Source organism: Pleurodeles waltl, chromosome 12 (genome assembly GCF_031143425.1).
Source record: "Pleurodeles waltl isolate 20211129_DDA chromosome 12, aPleWal1.hap1.20221129, whole genome shotgun sequence".
Lineage (NCBI taxonomy): Eukaryota > Metazoa > Chordata > Amphibia > Caudata > Salamandridae > Pleurodeles > Pleurodeles waltl.
The window spans coordinates 21,684,213-21,709,645 of record NC_090451.1 but is presented as its reverse complement, the minus strand read 5'-3'; the positions used below and the strand labels follow the sequence as shown (position 1 = coordinate 21,709,645).

At 49.3% G+C, this 25,433-nt stretch overlaps 1 protein-coding gene across 1 annotated transcript in view; it reads left to right on the top strand.

Annotated features, from left to right (window-relative positions):
• The window catches only part of GRIN3B (glutamate ionotropic receptor NMDA type subunit 3B), a 270,250-nt gene that overhangs the window by 71,407 nt on the left and 173,410 nt on the right, over window positions 1-25,433 (top strand). The window contains exon 2 of the mRNA XM_069217846.1: window positions 17,992-18,587. Within this exon, the coding sequence (XP_069073947.1) occupies window positions 17,992-18,587 (596 nt within the window). The remainder of the gene's footprint in view (window positions 1-17,991; window positions 18,588-25,433) is intronic.

The following is a 25,433-nucleotide window of genomic DNA, read 5'->3' as shown; positions in this document are numbered from 1 at the left end:
TGAACACTCGTCCAGAGATGAACGATGGAATACTCGATGGATGAAGGATAGAATACTCGTCCATGGATGAAGGATAGAGTACTTGTCCATGGATGAAGGATAGAATACTCGTTAATGGATGAAGGATTGAACACTCGTCCATGGATGAAGGATTGTATTCTCGTCCATGGATGAAGGATTGAACAGTTGTCCATGGATTAAGAATAAAATACTCGTCCATGGATGAAGGATTGAACAGTTGTCCATGGATGAAGAATAAAATACTCGTCCATGGATGCAGGATAGAATACTCATCCATGGATGAAGGATGGACTACATGTCCATGGATGAACAATTGTATACCTGTCCATGAATGAAGGATTGAATACTTGTCCATGGATTACGGAAAGAATACTCGTCCATGGAGGAAGGATTAAACACTCTTGCATGGATAAAGGATAGAATAATTGTCCATGGGTGAAGGATTGAATACTCATCCATGGTCGAAGGTTAGAATACTGCACTTGTTCACGGATGAAGAATAAAATAATCGTTCATGGGTGAAGGAATAAACAGTTGTCCATGGATGAAGGATAAAATACTCATCCATGGATAAAGGATTGAAAAATCATCCATGGATGAAGGATTGAACACTTGTCCACGGATGAAGGATAAAATACTTGTTCATGGATGAAGGATTGAATAATCGTCAGTGGATAAAGAATAGAATAATTGTCCATGGATGAAGGATTGAATACTCGTCCACGGATGAAGGTTAGAATTCCAATACAAGGATGAAGGTATGAACACTAGTCCATGGATGGAGGATAGAATACTCGTTCATGGATGAAGGATTGAATGCTCATTAATGGATGAAGGATTGAATACTCATTAATCGATGAAGGATTGAATACTTGTCTATGGATGAAGGATTGAATACCTTTCTATGGATGAAGGATTGAATACCTGTCTATGGATGAAGGATTGAATACCTGTCTATGGATGAAGGATTGAATACCTGTCTATGGATGGAGGATTGAATACATGTCTATGCATGGAGGATTGAATACTTGTCCATACATGAAGGGTTGAAAACTCACCCTAAGAGAAAGGGTTGAGCACTCGTTCATGTATGTAGGATTAAATACTCACCCATGGATGAAAGATAGAATACTCGTCCATGGATGAAAGGTTGACTAGTTGTCCATGATGGAAGGTTAGATTATGCATCCATTGAGGAAGGAGTGAACACTCATCCGTGGATGAAGGATTGAATAATTGCCCATGGATAAAGGATTGAATACTTGTCTATGGATGAAGGTTGGAATACTAGTCCATGGATGAAGGATTGAACACTTGTCTATGGATGAAAGATTGTGTACTCGTCTATGGATGAAGGATAGAATACTCGTCCGTGGATGAAGGACTGAACACTCGTCCATGGATGAAGGATAGAATACTCGTCCATGGATGAAGGATAAAATACTTGTTAATGGATGAAGGATTGAACACGCGTTAATGGATGAAGGATTGAACACTCGTCCCTGGATGAAGGATTGTATACTCGTCCATGGATGAAGGATTGAATACTTGTCCATGGATGAAGGATAGAATACTCGTCTATGGATGCAGGGTAAAATACTTGTTAATGGATGAAGGATTGAACACACATTAATGGATGAAGGATTGAACACTCGTCCCTGGATGAAGGATTGTATACTCGTCCATGGATGAAGGATTGAATACTTGTCCATGGATGAAGGATAGAATACTCGTCTATGGATGCAGGGTAAAATACTCATCCATGGATGAAGGATGGAGTACATGTCCATGGATTAAATATTGTATACCTGTCCATGAATGAAGGATTGAATACTTGTGCATGGATTATGGAAAGAATACTCGTCCATGGAGGAAGGATTAAACACTCTTGCATGGATAAAGGATAGAATAATTGTCCATGGGTGAAGGATTGAATACTCATCAATGGTTGAAGGTTAGAATACTAGTCCAAGGATAAAGGATTGAACACTCATCCATGGATGAAGGATAGAATACTTGTCCATGCATTAAGGATTGTATACTCGTCCATGAATGAAAGATTGAATACTCCTTAATGGATAAAGGATTGAATACTTGTCCATGGTTGAAGGGTTGAATACTCACTCCACAAGTAAGGATTGAATACTCATTCATGGTTGAAAGATAGAATACTCATCCATTGACGAAGGTTTGAATACACGTCCATGGATAAAGGATGGAATACTCATCCATGGATGAAGGATTGAACACTTGTCAACGGATGAAGAATAAAATAATCGTTCATGGGTGAAGGATTTAACAGTTGTCCATGGATGAAGGATAAAATACTCATCCATGGTTAAAGGATTGAATAATCATCCATGGATGAAGGATTGAATACTTGTCCACGGATGAAGGATAAAATACTTGTTCATGGATGAAGGATTGAATAATCCATGGGTGAAGGACTGAACACTCGTCCATGGATAAAAGATAGAATTTGTGTCCATGGATGGATTGAACACTCGTCCGTGGATAAAGAGTAGAATAATTGTCCATGGATGAAGGATTGAATACTCGTCCTCGGATGAAGTTTAGAATTCCAGTCCAAGGATGAAAGTATGAACACTCGTCCATGGATGGAGGATAGAATACTCGTCCATTGATGAAGGACTAAATGTTTGTTCATGGATGAAGGATTTATTACTCATCCATGAATGAAGGATTGAATACTCATGGATGAAGGATTGAATACTTGTCTCTGGATGAAGGATTGACTACTCATTAATGGATGAAGGATTGAATACTTGTCTATGGATGAAGGATTGAATACTTGTCTATGGATGAAGGATTGAATACATGTCTATGCATGAAGGATTGAATACATGTCTATGCATGAAGGATTGAATACTTGTCCATACATGAAGGGTTGAATACTTGTCTATGCATGAAGGGTTGAATACTCGTCCATGAATGAAGTGTTGAAAACTCACCCTATGAGAAAGGATTGAGCACTGGTTCATGTATGAAGGATTGAATACTCACCCATGGATGAAGGATAGAATACTCGTCCATGGATGAAGGATTGACTAGTCGTCCATGATGGAAGGTTAGAATATGCATCCATGGAGGAAGGAGTGAACACTCATCCGTGGATGAAGGATTGAATACTTGTCTATGGATAAAGGATTGAATACTTGTCTATGGATGAAGGTTGGAATACTAGTCCATGGGTGAAGGATTGAACACTTATCTATGGATGAAGGTTGGAATACTAGTCCATGGATAAAGGATTGAATACTTGTCTATGGATGAAGGTTGGAGTACTCGTCTATGGATGAAGGATAGAATATTCGTCCATGGATGAAGGACTGAACACTTGTCCATGGATGAAGGATAGAATACTCTATGGATGAAGGATGGAGTACTTGTCCATGAATGAAGGATAGAATACTCGTCCATGGATGCAGGATTCAACACTCGTCCATGGATGCAGGATTCAACACTCGTCCATGGATGCAGGATTGAACACTCTCGCGTGGATAAAGGATAGAATAATTGTCCATGGATGAAGGATTGTATACTCGTCCATGAATGAAGGTTTGAACACTCGTCCATGGATGAAGGATAGAATACTCATCAATGCATGAAGGAAAGAATACTCGTCCATGGATGAAGGATTGTGTACTTGTCTATGGATGAAGGACTGAACACTTGTCCATGGATGAAGGATAGAATACTCAGCTATGTATGAAGGGTAGAATACTTGTCCATAGATGGAGGATAGAATACTCAGCTATGGATGAAGGGTAGAATACTCGTCCATGGATGAAGGAAAGAATACTCGTCCATGGATGCAGGATTGAACACTCGTTCATGGAGGAAGGATTAAACACTCTTGCATGGATAAAGGATAGAATAATCATCCATGGATGAAGGTTAGAATACTATTCCAAGGATAAAGGATTGAACACTCATCCATGGATGAAGGATTGTATACTTGTCCATGGATGAAGGATTGAACACTTGTCCATGGATGAAGGATAAAATACTTGTCTATGGATGAAGGATTGGATACCCATCCATGAATGAAGGATTCAATACTCGTCCCTGAATGAAGGATTGAACACTCGTCCATGGATGAAGGATAGAATACTCGTCCATGGATGAAGGATAGAATACTCGTCCATGGATGAAGGATAGAATACTTGTCCATGGATGAAGGATAGAATACTCAGCTATGGATAAAGGATAGAATACTCGTGCATGGATGGAGGATAGAATACTCGTCCATGGATGGAGGATTGAAGACTCATCCACGGATGAAGGATAGAGTACTCGTCCATGGATGCAGGATAAAATACTAGTCCATGGATGAAGGAAAGAGTACTTGTCCATGGATGAAGGATTGAACACTTGTTCATGGATGAAGGATTGAACACTTGTTCATGGATGAAGGATTGAACACTTGTTCATAGATGAAGGATTGAACACTTGTTCATGGATGAAGTATTGAACACTTGTTCATGGATGATGGATTGAACACTTGTCCATGGATGATGGATTGAACACTTGTCCATGGATGAAGGATTGAACACTTTTCAATGGATGAAGGATTGAACACTTGTCCATGGATGATGGATTGAACATTTTTCCATGGATGAAGGATTGAACACTTGTTCATGGATGAAGGATTGAACACTTGTTCATGGATAAAGGATTGAACACTTGTCCATGGATGAAGGATTGAACACTTGTCCATGGATGATGGATTGAACACTTGTCCATGGATGATGGATTGAACACTTGTCCATGGATGATGGATTGAACACTTGTCCATGGATGATGGATTGAACACTTGTCCATGGATGAAGGATTGAACACTTTTCAATGGATGAAGGATTGAACACTTGTCCATGGATGAAGGATTGAACACTTGTCCATGGATGATGGATTGAACACTTGTCCATGGATGATGGATTGAACACTTGTCCATGGATGAAGGATTGAACACTTGTCCATGGATGAAGGATTGAACACTTGTCCATGGATGATGGATTGAACACTTGTCCATGGATGATGGATTGAACACTTGTCCATGGATGATGGATTGAACACTTGTCCATGGATGAAGGATTGAACACTTGTCCATGGATGAAGGATTGAACACTTGTCCATGGATGATGGATTGAACACTTGTCCATGGATGATGGATTGAACATTTTTCCATGGATGATGGATTGAACACTTGTTCATGGATGAAGGATTGAACACTTGTTCATGGATGAAGGATTGTACACTTGTTCATGGATGAAGGATTGTACACTTGTTCATGGATGAAGGATTGAACAATTGTCCATGGATGAAGGATTGAACATTTTTCCATGGATGAAGGATTGAACACTTGTTCATGGATGAAGGATTGAACACTTGTTCATGGATGAAGGATTGAACACTTGTTCATGGATGAAGGATTGTACACTTGTTCATGGATGAAGGATTGAACACTTGTTCATGGATGAAGGATTGTACACTTGTCCATGGATGAAGGATTGTACACTTGTCCATGGATGAAGGATTGTACACTTGTCCATGGATGAAGGATTGAACACTTGTCCATGGATGAAGGATTGTACACTTGTCCATGGATGAAGGATTGAACACTTGTCCATGGATGATGGATTGAACATTTTTCCATGGATGAAGGATTGAACACTTGTTCATGGATGAAGGATTGAACACTTGTTCATGTATGAAGGATTGAACACTTGTTCATGGATGAAGGATTGAACACTTGTTCATGGATGAAGGATTGAACACTTTTCAATGGATGAAGGATTGAACACTTGTCCATGGATGATGGATTGAACACTTTTCCATGGATGAAGGATTGAACACTTGTCCATGGATGAAGGATTGAACACTTGTCCATGGATGAAGGATTGAACACTTGTTCATGGATGAAGGATTGTACACTTGTCCATGGATGAAGGATTGAACACTTGTCCATGGATGAAGGATTGAACACTTGTCCATGGATGAAGGATTGAACACTTGTCCATGGATGAAGGATTGAACACTTGTCCATGGATGAAGGATTGTACACTTGTCCATGGATGAAGGATTGAACACTTGTTCATGGATGAAGGATTGAACACTTGTCCATGGATGAAGGATTGAACACTTTTTAATGGATGAAGGATTGAACACTTGTCCATGGATGAAGGATTGAACACTTGTCCATGGATGATGGATTGAACACTTTTCAATGGATGAAGGATTGAACACTTTTTAATGGATGAAGGATTGAACACTTTTCCATGGATGAAGGATCGCACACTCACCCCAGGGCACTGCCCTTGCATCTCCCTGCGCCCCCACCTCCCTATGATCACAGTAAAGCCCCCCTCCCTCCCCGCCATCGACAGAGCATCCTTTCCAAAACGCCCCATTATTTCTTAAATGAAATTCCGAGTCTGTGCTGGGAAGAATGGAGGGCCCTGGGCTCCCCGGGGAGCTGCAGATGTGAAGGTCTGAGGAGCGGCGGCTTCTGGGGGGCTCCGGGCTGCATCAGATAACACGTGTCATGCGGTGTGTGCCCACAGCAGACTTCTAAGGAGAGCTAGGCCCGGGGGGCGGCATCAGTATGCAACGCCAGGCCTATAGTGTGTGCTACAGTGTACATCCGACTGCAAAGGCGAAGCGCTGCCCTGTACTGTAGCTGCTTTCATATAGCGCCTCCTACCCCCGAGGAGGCAGCGAGGCACGTTAGACCTGTATTTATACCACAGGATGCTGTGCTAAAGCGCCGCGCTGTACTGTAGCTGCTTTCATATAGCGCTTCCTACCCCCGAGGAAGCAGCGAGGCACGTTAGACCTGTACAGGGAGTGCAGAATTATTAGGCAAGTTGTATTTTTGAGGATTAATTTTATTATTGAACAACAACCATGTTCTCAATGAACCCAAAAAACTCATTAATATCAAAGCTGAATATTTTTGGAAGTAGTTTTTAGTTTGTTTTTAGTTTTAGCTATGTTAGGGGGATATCTGTGTGTGCAGGTGACTATTACTGTGCATAATTATTAGGCAACTTAACAAAAAAAAATATATACCCATTTCAATTATTTATTATTACCAGTGAAACCAATATAACATCTCAACATTCACAAATATACATTTCTGACATTCAAAAACAAAACAAAAACAAATCAGTGACCAATATAGCCACCTTTCTTTGCAAGGACACTCAAAAGCCTGCCATCTGTTCACCATCAACAATGCGTGCAGCAGCAACCACAGCCTCCCAGACACTGTTCAGAGAGGTGTACTGTTTTCCCTCCTTGTAAATCTCACATTTGATGATGGACCACAGGTTCTCAATGGGGTTCAGATCAGGTGAACAAGGAGGCCATGTCATTAGATTTCCTTCTTTTATACCCTTTCTTGCCAGCCACGCTGTGGAGTACTTGGACGCGTGTGATGGAGCATTGTCCTGCATGAAAATCATGTTTTTCTTGAAGGATGCAGACTTCTTCCTGTACCACTGCTTGAAGAAGGTGTCTTCCAGGAACTGGCAGTAGGACTGGGAGTTGAGCTTGACTCCATCCTCAACCCGAAAAGGCCCCACAAGCTCATCTTTGATGATACCAGCCCAAACCAGTACTCCACCTCCACCTTGCTGGCGTCTGAGTCGGACTGGAGCTCTCTGCCCTTTACCAATCCAGCCACGGGCCCATCCATCTGGCCCATCAAGACTCACTCTCATTTCATCAGTCCATAAAACCTTAGAAAAATCAGTCTTGAGATATTTCTTGGCCCAGTCTTGACGTTTCAGCTTGTGTGTCTTGTTCAGTGGTGGTCGTCTTTCAGCCTTTCTTACCTTGGCCATGTCTCTGAGTATTGCACACCTTGTGCTTTTGGGCACTCCAGTGATGTTGCAGCTCTGAAATATGGCCAAACTGGTGGCAAGTGGCATCGTGGCAGCTGCACGCTTGACTTTTCTCAGTTCATGGGCAGTTATTTTGCGCCTTGGTTTTTCCACACGCTTCTTGCGACCCTGTTGACTATTTTGAATGAAACGCTTGATTGTTCGATGATCACGCTTCAGAAGCTTTGCAATTTTAAGAGTGCTGCATCCCTCTGCATGATATCTCACTATTTTTGACTTTTCTGAGCCTGTCAAGTCATTCTTTTGACCCATTTTGCCAAAGGAAAGGAAGTTGCCTAATAATTATGCACACCTGATATAGGGTGTTGATGTCATTAGACCACACCCCTTCTCATTACAGAGATGCACATCACCTAATATGCTTAATTGGTAGTAGGCTTTCGAGCCTATACAGCTTGGAGTAAGACAACATGCATAAAGAGGATGATGTGGTCAAAATACTCATTTGCCTAATAATTCTGCACTCCCTGTATTTATACCACAGGATGCTGTGCTAAAGCGCCGCGCTGTACTGTAGCTGCTTTCATATAGCGCTTCCTACCCCCGAGGAAGCAGCGAGGCACGTTAGACCTGTATTTATACCACAGGATGCTGTGCTAAAGCGCCGCACTGTACTGTAGCTGCTTTCATATAGCGCTTCCAACCCCGAGGAGGCAGCGAGGCACGTTAGACCTGTATTTATACCACAGGATGCTGTGCTAAAGCGCCGCGCTGTACTGTAGCTGCTTTCATATAGCGCTTCCAACCCCGAGGAGGCAGCGAGGCACACTAGCGGACGGTGTTGTGCGCGCCAGGCCGGTTTTGTTTATACCACAGGATGCTGTGCTAAAGCGCCGCACTGTACTGTAGCTGCTTTCATATAGCGCTTCCTACCCCCGAGGAGGCAGCGAGGCACGTTAGACCTGTATTTATACCACAGGATGCTGTGCTAAAGCGCCGCGCTGTACTGTAGCTGCTTTCATATAGCGCTTCCTACCCCCGAGGAAGCAGCGAGGCACGTTAGACCTGTATTTATACCACAGGATGCTGTGGTAAAGCGCCGCGCTGTACTGTAGCTGCTTTCATATAGCGCTTCCAATCCCGAGGAGGCAGCGAGGCACGTTAGACCTGTATTTATACCACAGGATGCTGTGCTAAAGCGCCGCGCTGTACTGTAGCTGCTTTCATATAGCGCTTCCTACCCCCGAGGAAGCAGCGAGGCACGTTAGACCTGTATTTATACCACAGGATGCTGTGCTAAAGCGCCGCGCTGTACTGTAGCTGCTTTCATATAGCGCTTCCTACCCCCGAGGAGGCAGCGAGGCACACTAGCGGACGGTGTTGTGCGCGCCAGGCCGGTTTTGTTTATACCACAGGATGCTGTGCTAAAGCGCCGCACTGTATTGTAGTTGCTTGTCTATAGCGCTTCATATCCCTGTCCAGGCGCTGCAGCACTGTACTGGACGCGCCTCTTCCCACTTTTCGCCCCCATGTGCCCTGCTAGATGCTGGTCTGTGACTGTGCACTTGTCCTGCTAACCAGGCGCCAGTGCTCAGTCCCCTTAATGGTACTTTGGTTTGGTAAACCCAATTGGCAAGGACTTTGCCACCCCTGTACGACCCTGGTAAATTGTACCGGTGGTACCCAGAGTAGAGATGGTAAAGGGGTGCCAGGGCTTCAGCACGGACTGTGCCGCGATGCTCGACCCGAGTAAAAGTAAACATGCAGAGCTGCCATGTCCGTCTGCACGAGCAGCTGGCCTGCCCGGTTGGACTCTGCCCACTGCCCATGGCACGGGTCAGACACCCCTGCGGTAGGCCTCCGATAGCCCAGGACGCAGGGTGCACTCTGCTATGAGTGTGGACATATGTGCACAAGCACGGATGACCCTGTGGTAGCATTTAAAACGTAATGTACCGCAAGTGACTGGCGCTCCATAGGATAGCATGGGCTGGCACCCGGGCAGTCCCCAGATGCCCAACCAATTCCCCGTCTTTGGTATCAAACACTGCGATTCTTGTGCCCAGGGTTACTGAGCATGTACTCTGGTGGCATCCTGAGAGGACGCCCACCAAGATACCAGCTTTCCCCTGCCTTGGCGGGCTCTCCTGAGTCATTTGCCACCAAGACACGACTCTGCCCTCCTGCTGTTCCTGCCACCACTTCCCCCAGGGTGGAGACAAAGGAGGTGGGCAGGTCCGAGGTCATACGCCCGCCCTCCCAGGAAGGCTGCTGTTTACAGTAATCCTCGCAGTGACCCTAAAGGCTTCCACTGCCCTTGATGTGTAATCTCAGGTCCCCCACTCTGAGGACAAAGCCCTTCCGCCCGACCAAGATGGCAGGTGGGAAAATTAGCTACTCAGGACGCGTACACCCCCCAAAGTCTAGCCACATCTTTAGGGTGGGCTAGGGGTCTGTGCAGCCGAAGAAGGGTTCTGCCCGTTGGGAAACCTTCTGAATAGGGGGTTCTGGGTAAAAAAGTGACGTACTTCCCACAAGAAGTCGTGCCTTGAGCGATGGGCTAGCCACAGGGACCAGTAGCCCATTGGCCCATGTGCCCACACCCTGAACGCCCCTTAAGCCAGGACAGAAGGGGCCCCCCTGACACCAGAACCTCGGGTCTGACTTCGAAATCAAGGAGAGGCAGAAAGAAGAGGCGACTGACAACAGGACATCGGGCTCTTCCGCAGCGCAAAGAGGACACATAAGCGCCCTGAGGAGACACATACTGCAAGTGTGTGATCGTCTGTGCCCACGGTGACAGCTTGTTGCTCCCTGCAAGAGGGTCTCCAGTGGACACCAGAAACCTAGAGCAGACTCCCCTGACCGTTGGTACCAGTCACCTGCAACCTGCAGAAGAAACGTCTCCCTGCGTCTGCAGAAGGGCAACCAGTCGGGCCCCTCATGAGTGAGCTCACAGAAAGGTGGTGACCTGCACCCCGGGAATGGTAGTGGGACTCTTACCAAATTTAGAGCCGCTACCCCCTTCCGGACGTCCTCTAGCCGACAAAGTAACCGTGGACTAGCCATGTCTGTTGCCAGCCCGGTAAGCGACGGCTTCTTGGACATCACCGACTCCAGAGCGGCTCCCAGCATAGTGGCCGATGTGGCAACAACCCCACGCCTGAGAATCTGCATCTCGGAGGTCTCTTTGAGAGGAGCTGCAAAGCATCTTTGGGGCGACCATTTCCTGTGATTGACAGCTACAAGACCACGTCCGCCCGCACCGGAGCCACTAGATGTGGTGGCCACGTTCCAGCTGGTGAATCCAGGTACTGCCCCCTGAAGGTCTCTACTACCCAAGGGTAGAGTGGGAGTCACCCCGAAGTGGGCTTTTGTCAGCATCCGCGGATCCCGTCGGCACCAAGGACCCCCAGAGCGCCCCTGACCCAGACTCCCTGGCTGAGGTAACTAGGAACTGACTGTTGAGTCTAGGGACCCGCAGGACCTTAACCCCAAGTGGGTTCCCCGGAGCGCACCCCACAAGTGACCGAGTGCACACTCCGGTTTAACCCTTTGACTTCCAAGGGAATCTTTGGATCATTAAAATTACTCTAGTTTTGAAGACTATAAAACATTCATGACTCCGGTTGTTTGTAAGACAAAAAGTTTGTTTTCGTGTCTAAATTAAGATATGAATCTTCGAGTTGTGTCATTTATTTCTGTCCACGTGGTTGTTATGAATGCGTTACTAGTTGCTCTAAGTGGCCTCTCTGCGCGTTACCAGGACTGAGCTACGGGTGACTAGTGAGAGCCTGAGGCCCACTTCTGGGTCACGTGCTTACATGGTAAGACCCCCAGTCAGACCACATCACACTGCCACGGTGCTGGCGACCCCGTGAGCACTGGGTGCAAGAGTGTGACCTGCAGTGGGGGGGAGGGTGGTCTGTGGTGGTGAGTGACCGCAGGGACCCTCATACCTGCTGCTGACACAACACATGCATGAGCAGGACACACGTGCGGCAGCGGACACGCGCTTTCCATCCGTGTACTCCTGTGTCTGCTGTGTCATGTATGTGTCATGCCTGGTGAGTAGTGGTCTGCCCTTCTCGTGCACCCAGGCCTGGGCGCCATCTTGTCTGGAGACTGGCGTCTTGTAGGTGGGGAGACCAGTCGAGGCGCTAGTCTAGAGCAAGGTCCTCTGCTTTCACTTCCAGGAAGCATTGGCCCCTGTCAGGAGGGCCCCGTGGGCACTGCAGAGTGCCTGGAAGCCACAGCGCCTGGTTACAGTGAGCAGTGACGCGCTGGTGTGATAGTGCCTGTCTGGCTGCAGTGTTTTACACCCTCGGCCCTTTTCGGGCTCCCAGAGCTCGCCCTTGGGTAAAGACCCCTTGTGTCCTCCACTCGCAGCCTGCCAGGGGAAGACGCGTCCAAGATCACACGTGGACTCAAAAGCGCTGCTTGTGACTTGCTTCGCGCTCACTTCGGGGTTCAGGGTCAAGTCCGTTCATGTCGACAGTGGGTGTTGAGTTTCTTAGGCCAGGCATTGTAGGTTGGTAGTTCTGCTGTATAGCGCCCACGCCGGGGGCCTAGAAGCGCCGCTACACTCCATTCACAAGTGTCAGGTCACCTCCGATGGATGCAGGGCTGGGGCGAGGAGAGGGAACATTGTGTACCCCAGAGAGAGTGTCCTGGGCGCCTTCTGGATCCTGACCGACACGTGTTGTGGCTGTGGGTGCTGTGGCAGCCAGTGGCTGAGGCTTCCTGTTGGTGCTGTGGCAGCCAGTGGCTATGAGTTCTGTGGTTGCCTGTTGGTGCTGTGGCTGCCAGTGTCTCTGGGTGCTGCAGCTGCTGTGAGTACTGTGGCTGGCGGTGGCCATGACTCTGTGAGTTCTGCACCTGTTGTGAGTGCTGTGGCTACTAGTGGCTATGAGTGCTGTAGCTGCCAGTCGCTATGGGTGTTGTGGTTGCCTGCTGGTGCTGTGGCTGCCAGTGGCTCTGAGTGCTGTGAGGGCTGCAGCTGCTGCGGTTGCTGTGACTGCCAGTGGCTCTGAGTGCTGTTGCTGCCAGTGGGTGCTGTGGCAGCCAGTGGCTATGAGTGGAGTGGGTGCTTGTTGGTGCTGTGGCTGCCAGTGGCTATGAGTGCTGTGTCTTCCTGTGGCTATGAGTGCTGTGGCTTCCTGTTGGTGCTGTGGCAGCCAGTGGCTGAGTGCGGTGGTTGCCGGTGGGTGCTGTGGCTACCAGTGGCTATGAGTGCTGTGGTTGCTGGTGGGTGTTGTGGCTACTAGTGGCTATGAGTGCTGTGGCTGCTGTGACTGCCGGTAGTTGCTGTGGCAGCCAGTGACTATGAGTGCTGTTGCTGCCCGTGGGTGCTGTGGCAGCCAGTGGCTATGAGTGCTGTGGGTGACAGTGGGTGCTGTGGCAACCAGTGGCTATGAGTGGTGTTGCTGCCGGTGGGTGCTGTGGCAGCCAGTGGCTATGAGTGCTGTTGCTGCCGGCTATGAGTGGTGTTGCTGCCGGTGGGTGCTGTGGAAGCCAGTGGCTATGAGTGCTGAGGGTGCCGGTGGGTGCTGTGGTTGCCGGTGGGTGCTGTGGCTGCCAATGGCTGAGTGCTGTTGCCCGTGGGTGCTGCGGCTTCCAGTGGCTGAGTGCTGTGGGTGCTATGGCTTCCAGTGGCTATGGGTGCTGTGGCTTCCTGGTAGTGCTGTGGCTGCCAGTGGCTCTGGGTGCTGTGGTTACCGGTGGGTGCTGTGGCTATGAGTGCTGTGTCTTCCTTTTGGTGATGTGGCAACCAGTGGCTCTGAGTGCTGTGGCTTCCTGTTAGTGCTGTGGCTACCAGTGGGTGCTGTGATAGCCAGTGGCTATGAGTGCTGTTACTGCCGGCTATGAGTGGTGGTGCTGCCGATGGGTGCTGTGGAAGCCAGTGGCTATGAGTGCTGTTACTGCCGGCTATGAGTGGTGTTGCTGCCGATGGGTGCTGTGGAAGCCAGTGGCTATGAGTGCTGAGGGTGCCTGTAGGTGCTGTGGGCGCCAGTGGCTATGAGTGCTGTTGCTGTCCCAGGGTGCTGTGGCTTCCAGTGGCTCTGAGTGCTGTGGATGCCCGTGCGTGGGTGCTGTGGCAGCCAGTGGCTATGAGTGCTGTGGGTGCCTGTTGGTGCTGTGGCAGCCAGTGGTTATGAGTGCTGTGGGTGCTGTGGCAGTCAGTGGATATGAGTGTTGTTGCTGCCCGTGTGTGCTGTGGTAGCCAGTGGCCATGAGTGCTGTGGGTAGCGGTGGGTGCTGGGGCAGCCAGTGGCTATGAGTGCTGTTGCTGCCGGCTATGAGTGGTGTTGCTGTCGGTGGGTGGTGTGGAAGCCAGTGGCTATGAGTGCTGAGGGTGCTGGTGTGTGCTGTGGCAGCCAGTGCCTGAGTGCTGTTGTTGCCCGTGGGTGCTTTGGCTTCTAGTGGCTATGAGTGCTGTGGGTGCCCGTGGGTGCTGTGGCTACCAGTGGGTATGAGTGCTGTGGCTTCCTGTTAGTGCTGTGGCTACCAGTGGCTATGAGTGCTGTGGCTGTGTGTTGGTGCTGTGGCTGCCACTGGCTCTGAGTGCTGTTGGTGCTGTGGCAGCCAGTGGCTCCGAGTGCTGTTGCTGTCGGCTATGAGTGCTGTGGTTCTCTGTGGGTGCTGTGGTCAGGGGGATGACGGTGATGTGCTCAGGGGGATGACGGTGATGTGGTCAGGGGGATGACGGAGATGTGGTCAGGGGGATGACGGAGATGTGGTCAGGGCGAGGACGGAGATGTGGTCAGGGGGATGACGTGATGTGGTCAGGGGGATGACGGTGATGTGGTCAGGGGGATGACGGTGATGTGGTCAGGGGGATGACGGTGATGTGGTCAGGGGGATGACGGAGATGTGGTCAGGGGGATGACGGTCATGTGGTCAGGGGGATGACGGTGATGTGGTCAGGGCGATGACGGTGATGTGGTCAGGGGGATGACGGAGATGTGGTCAGGGGGATGACGGAGATGTGGTCAGGGCGATGACGGAGATGTGGTCAGGGCGAGGACGGTGATGTGGTCAAGGCGATGACGGTGATGTGGTCAGGGGGATGACGGTGATGTGGTCAGGGGGATGACGGAGATGTGGTCAGGGGGATGACGGTGATGTGGTCAGGGGGATGACGGTGATGTGGTCAGGGGGATGACGGTGATGTGGTCAGGGGGATGACGGTGATGTGGTCAGGGGGATGACGGTGATGTGCTCAGGGGGATGACGGTGATGTGCTCAGGGGGATGACGGTGATGTGGTCAGGGGGATGACGGTGATGTGGTCAGGGGGATGACGGTGATGTGGTCAGGGGGATGACGGTGATGTGGTCAGGGGGATGACGGAGATGTGGTCAGGGGGATGACGGTGATGTGGTCAGGGGGATGACGGTGATGTGGTCAGGGCGATGACGGTGATGTGGTCAGGGGGATGACGGAGATGTGGTCAGGGCGAGGACGGAGATGTGGTCGCAGCCACCGGGTGGGGTTAGATGTCCAGTGCTGGCCCGCTGGAGTTTATCCAAGGGTTTGTCCAGTGAAAGGTGATTGCAGTAGTTGAGACATGATGCGGCATCCCTGGCCACTGGGGAGATGGTGCGTGGAGGTGCAGGGGTGGACAGCTGGAGGGCTTCTAGGCGCCCTTACAGGCCCCGAGTGCCTCATTCTCTTCAGTGGACCCCCCAGCGCTATAGTCTTGTAATATCATGGTCTGGGTGACGCAGGATCACCAGCAGGCTGAGCCTTTGAGAACTAGTGAGTGGATGAGGTTGTTGGTTGCTGTCTGGAGTCGGGACCTGAGGCGGCCAGACCTGGGGAGGGGGTTGGAGGTTCGGGGGCTGGTGGCCCACGAAGACCCCAGGGCACAGGGGACCTTTGCCCTTTACTCACCTGCACCTGGCCCCTCCCACGCTGCTCCAGACCACCTTTCTGTGGCACTGACATTCTCAGTCACGGTTCCTCGGCCCTTGGGATAGGCTGGGGTGGGGGGGCCACACTTTCTGTTTCTACCCCGGTTGCTTTTTAAGTCTTGAAGCTCCTGGGGTTTTTCTTTATAGTTCATTACTTAATTACGTGTGAAAATGAGATCGGACATGTTTGGTTCACGGATAAATGTATTGTGATTAATACTCTGCATTATCTTGTCAAGTTTACGTCTGTAACCCAATTATTCAATGCAGATAATAAACAAACCCATAAAATTCCGCCAGGACTGTGCCAAGCGCAGGGCTTGGCATGGGCAGGCTGCCCTGGACATTGGCACTCAGGCTCCCGTGGTCTCTTCCCGGGGGGCACGAGTCTGTTCACCAGTATGACTAGTGCAAGAAGGTGGCCGGCTGTGGTGCTTGGTAGCGTCGAGAAGCCGGGACCTAGGGTACCGCTGACTCCCTTATAGGGCCCCCATGTGCTTCAGTGCGGTGTAAGGGGTACTCCGAGGCACCTCTATGACTGACAAGAACCCCCCCCCCGTGCAGACATTAAACCTAAGTGCAGGTGAAGGGTCAGCAGGGACCTACACCCTGTATAATACCAGCCCAGCCGTCTTAACCCAGCACTTGTGACGCAAGCAGAAGAAAGGAATACTCCTTGATATTGTCCACCTATCCCAGATGCGTGACACTTACACGGCGTGAGAAGGTGGCCCTGGTGACCGCGCGGCGCTGGACTCAGTCCCCGACACCTTGTGTGAGCCTGCTAGGGTTTGGAAATACAACCGAGCCCATGCTGACTGGTTCCTTTGATGCCACCTGCCATTGCAGAATTCCAGGGTCAGGTTCCTTCTTGTTTGCTCTGTCCTGAGGAAGACCCTCTTGAAGTCAGTACGAGGGGTCGAAACGTCGCCTTTTCCGTCCTATCCATTTCATGCAGTGCCGGACTCGATGAAATCCTGGACGTGTGAGTGAAGAGATGTCCCGGTGGTGGGGGCTGCTCTATGCGCTGCCTGCGCGCTGCCTATGTGCTGTCTGTGCGCTGTCTGTGGGGTGTTGCGTCAGTATTTGTCACTCGCACTGCGGTGTTACCAGCAGCACCTTCCTATGTTGTGAACCGTCTAAATGTCAGGGACCATAAGTAGGGAGATGGAGGGTGCCCCCTCCAGTGGGGTTCCACTGTGGAGATGGAGGGTGCCCCCTCCAGTGGGGTTCCACTGCGGAGATGGAGGGTGCCCCCTCCAGTGGGGTTCCACTGCGGAGATGGAGGGTGCCCCCTCCAGTGGGGTTCCACTGCGGAGATGGAGGGTGCCCCCTCCAGTGGGGTTCCACTGCGGAGATGGAGGGTGCCCCCTCGGGTTCCACTGTGGAGAAGGAGGGTGCCCCCTCGGGTTCCACTGCGGAGATGGAGGGTGCTCCCTCCAGTGGGGTTCCACTGCTCCGGCTTTCTAAAGCCAGGAGCTATCGTGGCTCGGTGTACGGACCAGGCCTTGTAGTGTCGGTAGCCGGGCACTGGTGGATTGCTTCAGCACCCCTAGGCCGGAACGGGGATCTGGCACTGAGCGGCGCAGACATTCCAGGTCCGAGGAGATGCTTGTCCTGTCTGGAGCCAGTCTGCAGGGCTTGTGCTGACTGTTCAGAAGGCTGAGGTCCAGCCTAGGGTGACCAGGTGAGGGTGTCCTCAGGGTTCAGAGTGAGGTCTTTCCGTTCGTGGCTTGGGGAAGGTGGTGCTATTGTCCAGGTAGAGGCCACTAGACGCTTCAAGACCAGGGCCCTGATTTAGAACTCAGCGGACGGGTTATTCTGTCACAACGGTGCCGATATCCAGTCCGCCGACATCTAAATGCCATGGAAGATAATGGGATCGTAATACGGCGGACGGGATAGCCATCATGAGAAGCTTCATGAGATGTTTGATGACTTATTGAGCGTGGTTTGATAACGCAGCCGAAGTATTGATAGCCTTGGAGACAGCGATGGCCTCGTGCAGATAGTGGACATTGGCCATCGCTCGGTAACGGAAGGGACACAGTGTTGGTTCCTTACAGTATAAATGTCCCATGTGCTAACTTGTCGCTCTAGGATGTCAGGTAGTGTTCTTCCTGCTCGAGAGATCTGTGTTCTCCCTTCGCTTGTACTTACGTTGAGTGCCCGTTCATGTCTCCGCAGAACCCTTTCCACCTGCGCATGGACACGAGGAGCTCAACCGATGCCTTGATGGATGTGCTGGTCAACGTTCTCCAGACCAATGGATGGAACGAGCTGACCCTGGTCACCTGCCACATCTGGGACACCTCTGGATTACTGGGGTTCTTGACCAGGAACACAGGTCTATCCTTGAGGGCCGTCCTCAGCCTCCACCTGCTCGACGAGCCCGGCATCGTCCGCCACCTCCAGGAGCACTTCAGCGGCATAGGGGAGCTGACCAGCCCGCTTCTCTTGTTTGGTTGCGATGCGCAGCGCTCGGGGTTGGTCTTCAGGACGGCCAAGGACTGCGGCTTGACCGTGCAGGAGTTTCACTGGTTGATCGGGTCACCCCTCAATGTTGAGGAGCTACAGACCGAAGGCCTGCCCTTGGGGCTCCTGGCCTATGGAGAGGTCAACAGGCCTTCCATGGAGCAGTTCATCCAGGATGCCATCGGCCTGATCACCAGAGCCATTTCCGCAGCGGTGGACGTCCGGCCGGACCTGGCCCTCATCCAGAACATGGTCAACTGCTACGACAAGCACAAGTGGGGCGAGTCCTCCGGCCGCTACCTCTCGGGGTGAGTGTTGTGTGCCAGCACATGGCCTGCTGTCTCAAGGTGTCTCTTTGTTGGTTCATAGCTTTACCAATGACGTCACAGCACAGGTAGAGGTGCCCACTGCACCTGTTGATGGCCTTAATGAAGCCACGTGGACTGGCAGAGGTGTCCAGCCATAACATGTCTTCACTACACACATTCTAACACAAAACTCTCAACATACAAAGGCTTGGAAACACAAAGTACTTGACACACAATGCTAGGACTGGAGTTTAAAGGGTAAATTAGCCCTTTACGGCATGGCTAATCCATACCTGTTATTTGAGATTTGGCATTTCCCAAGTTTTTGTCTCTCTGCTGTTATTTGGAGATTACCTTCTATAGCCCCGGCAATATTAGTTTACAAATTAAGCACTGACTTGATTCCACCTAGAGAGTGTCCATTCACAGCTCTCTCCCTCTGCTCTCATCCTATGCAGAGCCCTGCTACTCAGCCACCCAATGAGGCTTGACTTCACACCCCTCCACCTCCGTGGTGTATACCACACCTCCCCTCCCCCCGAGGTAGCTAGCGTTGCGCTCTGTAAGTCACATGTACATATATAGATACAACACGTCCAAATGACGCCACTCTGGGTGTTTACGTTTTGTAAGCTACACTGCTCCCCCTATATCCAGGCCAAAGGAATTATGCAATACTACAACTTTGGTGCATAGTTCTGTGTTTGCCGCATTCACCACATAATCCATCATCTGCTGCACATTCTTCAGATTTTAACAAAAAGGTGTTTCTATCCCAAAAGTTAATGAAAACATGGTGACCTGTGTCCGCGCGGGAGGCCCTTTCAAAGGCGAACTGGTCATCTTTCAGTTGCCTATTTCTACATTTAGTTGTTACATTGGTACTAATGAGGGGAAATCTTTGGCCAGACAGTATTACACAGTATACAAATTAGAAAATGATGAAGTAATACCATAAACAAGAGCTGCATTATGCCGCATAGTTTAGTAAAGCCTGCTGCATAATTTGGTGCTCCTTTGCCACATAATTCCAGTGGCCCTGTCCATATGGTACCCCAGACACCCTGCCCCTTCCAGGGAATTGATTGAAATGTGGCAGTGTTGGCAACGAGCCGAGATAGATCTCTCTTCCTTCATTTAAAAACGCCATTGGCGACGTGGAGTTGTAAAGAGGTAAAATTAAATATTAATTCAGAGTGCGTAGAAATTATTGCTACAACACCCTAAGGCAGGAGTGACTGAGAGCCGTGACTATCAGTAATGATGAAACAAAACATGCATTTTAGGAGATCCTGCCGCCAGAAAGGTAAAACTGGCACTACTGTCCTGGCACTGTGCCGGTGCCCCCTTCACACGTGTAATCCAGGGGTCACAGCCTCTGGGTAAGGAGGGGTTTTACAGTGCCTCCAGCAGTTTGGTACCTTCCATCTCTTGCAGAGAAGGGACACCTCATGATCGTCAGGCCTTCAGCCCTTAACAAGGCGGCCATCTTGTGAAGGTGTGATAAGTGTCCCCATAAGATGGCTCCCTTGAGGAGCATGGGATTGTGGGACAGGTATTAATGTTTAATGGGCTACAGCCCTCAACAAGGCGGCCATCTTGTGATGGTGTGATATGTGTCCCATAAGATGGCTCCCTTGAGGAGCATGGGATTCTGGGACAGGTCTTCATGTTAATTGAGCTCAAGCCCTCAACAAGGCGGCCATCTTGTGAAGGTGTGATATGTGTCCCCACAAGATGGCTCCCTTGAGGAGCATGGGATTGTGGGACAGGTCTTAATGTTTAATGGGCTACAGCCCTCAACAAGGCGGCCATCTTGTGAAGGTGTGATATGTGTCCCCACAAGATGGCTCCCTTGAGGAGCATGGGATTGTGGGACAGGTATTAATGTTTAATGGGCTACAGCCCTCAACAAGGCGGCCATCTTGTGATGGTGTGATATGTGTCCCATAAGATGGCTCCCTTGAGGAGCATGGGATTCTGGGACAGGTCTTCATGTTAATTGAGCTCAAGCCCTCAACAAGGCGGCCATCTTGTGAAGGTGTGATATGTGTCCCCACAAGATGGCTCCCTTGAGGAGCATGGGATTGTGGGACAGGTCTTAATGTTTAATGGGCTACAGCCCTCAACAAGGCGGCCATCTTGTGAAGGTGTGATATGTGTCCCCACAAGATGGCTCCCTTGAGGAGCATGGGATTGTGGGACAGGTATTAATGTTTAATGGGCTACAGCCCTCAACAAGGCGGCCATCTTGTGATTGTGTGATATGTGTCCCCATAAGATGGCTCCCTTGAGGAGCATGGGATTCTGGGACAGGTCTTCATGTTAATTGAGCTCAAGCCCTCAACAAGGCGGTCATGTTGTGAAGGTGTGATATGTGTCCCCACAAGATGGCTTCCTTGAGGAGCATGGGATTCTGGGACAGATCTTCATGTTGATTGAGCTCAAGCCCTCAACAAGGCGGCCATCTTGTGAAGGTGTGATATGTGTCCCCCCAAGATGGCTCCCTTGAGGAGCATGGGATTGTGGGACAGGTCTTAATGTTTAATGGGCTACAGCCCTCAACAAGGCGGCCATCTTGTGAAGGTGTGATATGTGTCCCCACAAGATGGCTTCCTTGAGGAGCATGGGATTCTGGGACTGATGGACTCCTTCAGGTTTACTGAGCTCAGGCCCTCAGTAAGACGGCCATCTTGTGAGAAAGTTATGGATGAAGTTGGAATGAGTGCGTTAGCCTCATTCTGTAAAAGGGATATTTTGCTCCTGATAGGCCTGCGTGTTGGTGGTCAAACCACTTCCCCTCAGCTCTTGGAAAATGCTGACACTTTCTTGGAAAAGTAATGAGACTGAAAACACACCTGGTTCCCTTAAGTGGGTACACTTAAATATCCAGTTATAATATCACCAGGAACATTCCCCTCTACACAAACCGCAGACCAACAATACCAAGGTATAAATACTTGGAGACCTGAAGCTCTGGGTTCCAAGTTCCGCGACTTCAAACAATACATGACTCGCTCACGGCTCGGCGTGGAAAGGGTTCTGGAACAAGCCATCATGCATTTCTGGCATCTCTTAAGATTAGGGGGTAGCCAGATTCTTGTTGGGGCGACAGCCCGAAAACATGCCTTGTGTCCAAGGTAGAAATGTTTTTCTTTCCTTTTTCTCAGCCCTCTGAATGTTTTGCCGCCTTAGCCCCGGTAATCTCGCCCCCTTTCTCGCACGTACCCCCTAAACTCTTTAACGCCCACATCGCAGCCTCAACCGGGGCAACAAGTGAGAATGTCTCGCTGAAGGGTCACGTGAGTAAACACATCCCTGCAGACGCGACAACTGCTACTGCCGTAGAGCGGCATGGAGGAAAGTGGCCTAGAGTGGCGTGGAGTGGCACAGAGTGGAAGTAAAGTGTCCTAGAGTGTTGTAGAATGGAGGGATGTAGAGTGGAGTAGAAAGTCGTTGAGATAAGTGGCCTAGAGTGGCGTGGAGTGTTGTAGAATGGCAGAGAGTGGAGTAAATTGTCGTAGAGTGACATGGAGTAAAATGACAGAGTGAATTAGAGTGACACAGAGTGGAAGTAAAGTGTTGTAGAGTATTGTAGAATGGAGGGATGTAAAGGGGCATACAGTGGAGTAAAAAGTCATAGAGATGACTGGCGTGCAGAGAGAAGTGGCGTAGAGTGGAGTAGAGTGACGTGGAGTGTCATAGAGTAGGATGGCATGGATTGGAGTAAATTGTCATAGAGTGGCATGGAATAAAGTGACATAGAGTGGAGTGTTATAGAACGGAGGGATGTAGAGTGGCATAGAGTGGAGTAGAAAGTCGTACAGATGAGTGGCATACAAAGAAGCAGAAAAAAGTGGCATAGAGTGGCGTGGAGTGGCACAGAGTGGAAGTAAAGTGTCGTAGAGTGTTGCAGAATGAAGGGTTTTAGAGTGGCACAGATGAGTGGCATACAAAGAAGCAGAGAAAAGTGGCCTAGAGTGGCGTGGAGTGGCACAGAGTGGAAGTAAAGTGTCGTAGAGTGTTGCAGAATTAAGGGTTTTAGAGTGGCACAGATGAGTGGCATACAAAGAAGCAGAGAAAAGTGGCATAGAGTGGCGTGGAGTGGCACACAGTGGAAGTAAAGTATCGTAGAGTAGAGTGTTGCAGAATTAAGGGTTTTAGAGTGGCACAGATGAGTAGCATACAAAGAAGCAGAGAAAAGTGGCATAGAGTGGAGTAGCACAGAGTGGAAGTAAAGTGTCGTAGAGTGTTGCAGAATGAAGGGGTTTAGAGTGGCACAGATGAGTGGCATACAAAGAAGCAGAGAAAAGTGGCATAGAGTGGAGTAGAGTGGCATAGAATGGCGTAGCATTGTAAAGTGGAGTGGCATAGGGTGGAGTAAAGTGGCGTGGCGTGTTGTACAGTGGAGAGTTGTAAAATGAAGCATCATAGAGTGAAGTGGCATAGAGTGGACTGGAGTGGCATAGAGTGGCGTACAGTGGGGTGGACTGGAGTGGCATAGCGTGGAGGGCGCAGAATGGCAAGGAGTGGAGTACTGTAGAGTGGATTGACACACAGTGGCATGTACTAAAGTGTCGTAGAGTGGCATGGCATCAAGTAGAGTGTTGTGGAGTGGTGCAGCGTGGCGTAGTGTGGAGTATTCATGGTGTGGTAGCACACTGCCATTACAGAAACACATTTTCAATTAAAATGACCAGTCCGTGTGCACAGGCGCAGTTTTACTGCTAAAAGTGAACAACGCACTCACAATAACATGTGGAAAGGGTATCACCTAGTGCACTGATTTTGTTTGGCCATATTAAAATATTTACTTCCACCACACTTTAGAATTACAAAAAACGTGCTTCATTAGCGGTAATTCTAATATATTCTGAAATATTTGCACAGTTAATTTACTGACATTTAAATTATGTTGAATGATAGAAGAAAATATCCTGCAGCGTTTCCCAGCAGGATCGCCACATAAATCCTCTCACTTTGCAGTCGCAGAAAGAAAAGTAAACACCAAGCTCCTGGAAGACCGAGCCGGACACTTGACGTCCGTCATTGAAGTCACAGCAAATGAGGCAGATAAAAACACATTTTAAAGAAGGAAGGCCTGTTTATTGCTCATTTGCTTCTGATTAGTTTGGGGTGCTTCGGCTCTCCCTCTCCCCCACTTCCAGCGCTAGCGGCACTGACTGAAATAAACAAGCTGGGAGACAGAACATTGCTCCTCACAGGCCTGCAAGATTGACAAACTGGTGGGCGAGATAAGGAGAATCAGGCCAGCAGAAAGATAAGAGGCAGGAAAAGTCTTCCACGGATTATCATGAAAAATGAAAAAAGTGTTTACAGAAAGCGAGGATTCGCGGAAGAGCAATGGTAAACAAGCTATGCTCCAAATGAGGAACAAACACATCCTGGACAACCTAAAACAATTAAAGCCAGCAAATACAAAGCAAGCAAATGTGAGTTACAAAACACGCAGCCAGTGGTAAGCAGTGTGTGTAATGCATTCCTAGGGAAGCTTGTCCCCAATATGTCTTTGCAACCAGACAGCTGTGCTGTGTGCTAGGCTTCGACCTGAAAACGAAGCAAGGAAGCAACTCCTCTAAGAGCTCTCTGTGGTTGGAGGGCGCTGGGTGGGGCCAGTGACTGGGGGTGGGGCCAGAGGTGTGGCTAAAAGCAGGAACTAGTTAATAACCGTTTTGTTGGCCTTTCACCTATAAACAGGGCCACAAGTATTGGTGGCAGTGGCAGGCCACGTTATGCAGCAAGGTTGATTAAATTATGCCTCAGTAATCAGCAAATTATGCTGCATAATGTGCCACTTTTTCTGATCGTGTTACTTTACATGTTGTCATTGTTTATACATGTCAACGCTCTATGGGCGAGGTGTTCACCTCGTTAGTATCAACAAGGCACTCAACACAGACATAAGCAACAGAAAGGTGACCCATTCACCACCGTGAAAGGACTTTCACTTTGCAGCAACATGTAACCTTTCACCAGGTTGTGCTAGAGATTTCTTTGTTAAAATGTGCAGAATTTGCATCAGATGAAGGATTGTGTGGCAAATGTGGCAAACCAATCATTATATGGAAACACTGTGGCGCTCACATAATTCCTGTGTCCCTTTAAAAAAAAAAAAATCAGATAGCTGTGGTATTGGTATTATGTGATTTGTTGGTGTTTTAGTAGTGGTGCTGTAGTATCATGGTGATGGTGTGTTTCAATTGTTGTGCTGTAGTATCGTGGCGGTGCTGGTGTGTTTTGGTAGTGGTGCTGTACTATCAAGTTGATAGTGTGTTTCAGTTGTGGTGCTGTAGTCTGGTGGTGTTGGTGTGTTTTGGTTGTGGTGCTGTGGTATCATGGTGGTGTTGGTGTGTTTACTGTGGTGGTGTTTGTAGGTTTTGGTAGTGCTGCTGTAGTATCGTGGTGGTGTGTTTTGACTGTGGTGCTGTACTAGCATGGTGATAGTGTGTTTCAGTTGTGGTGCTGTAGTCTGGTGGTGTTGGTGTGTTTTGGTGGTGGTGCTGTGGTATCATGGTGGTGTTGGTGTGTTTACTGTGGTGGTGTTTGTAGGTTTTGGTAGTGGTGCTGTAGTATCGTGTTCGTGTGTTTTGGAAGTGGTGATGTAGTATCGTGGTGGTATTGGTGTGTTTTGGAAGTGGTGCTGTACTATCGTGGTAGTGTTGGTGTTTTTTGGAAGTGGTGCTGTAGTATCGTGGTGGTGTTGGTGTGTTTTGGTAGTGGTGCTGTAGTATCGTGGTGGTGTTGGTGTGTTTTGGTAGTAGTGCTGTAGTATTGTGGTGGTATTGGTGTGTTTTGGTAGTGGTGCTGTAGTATTGTGGTGGTATT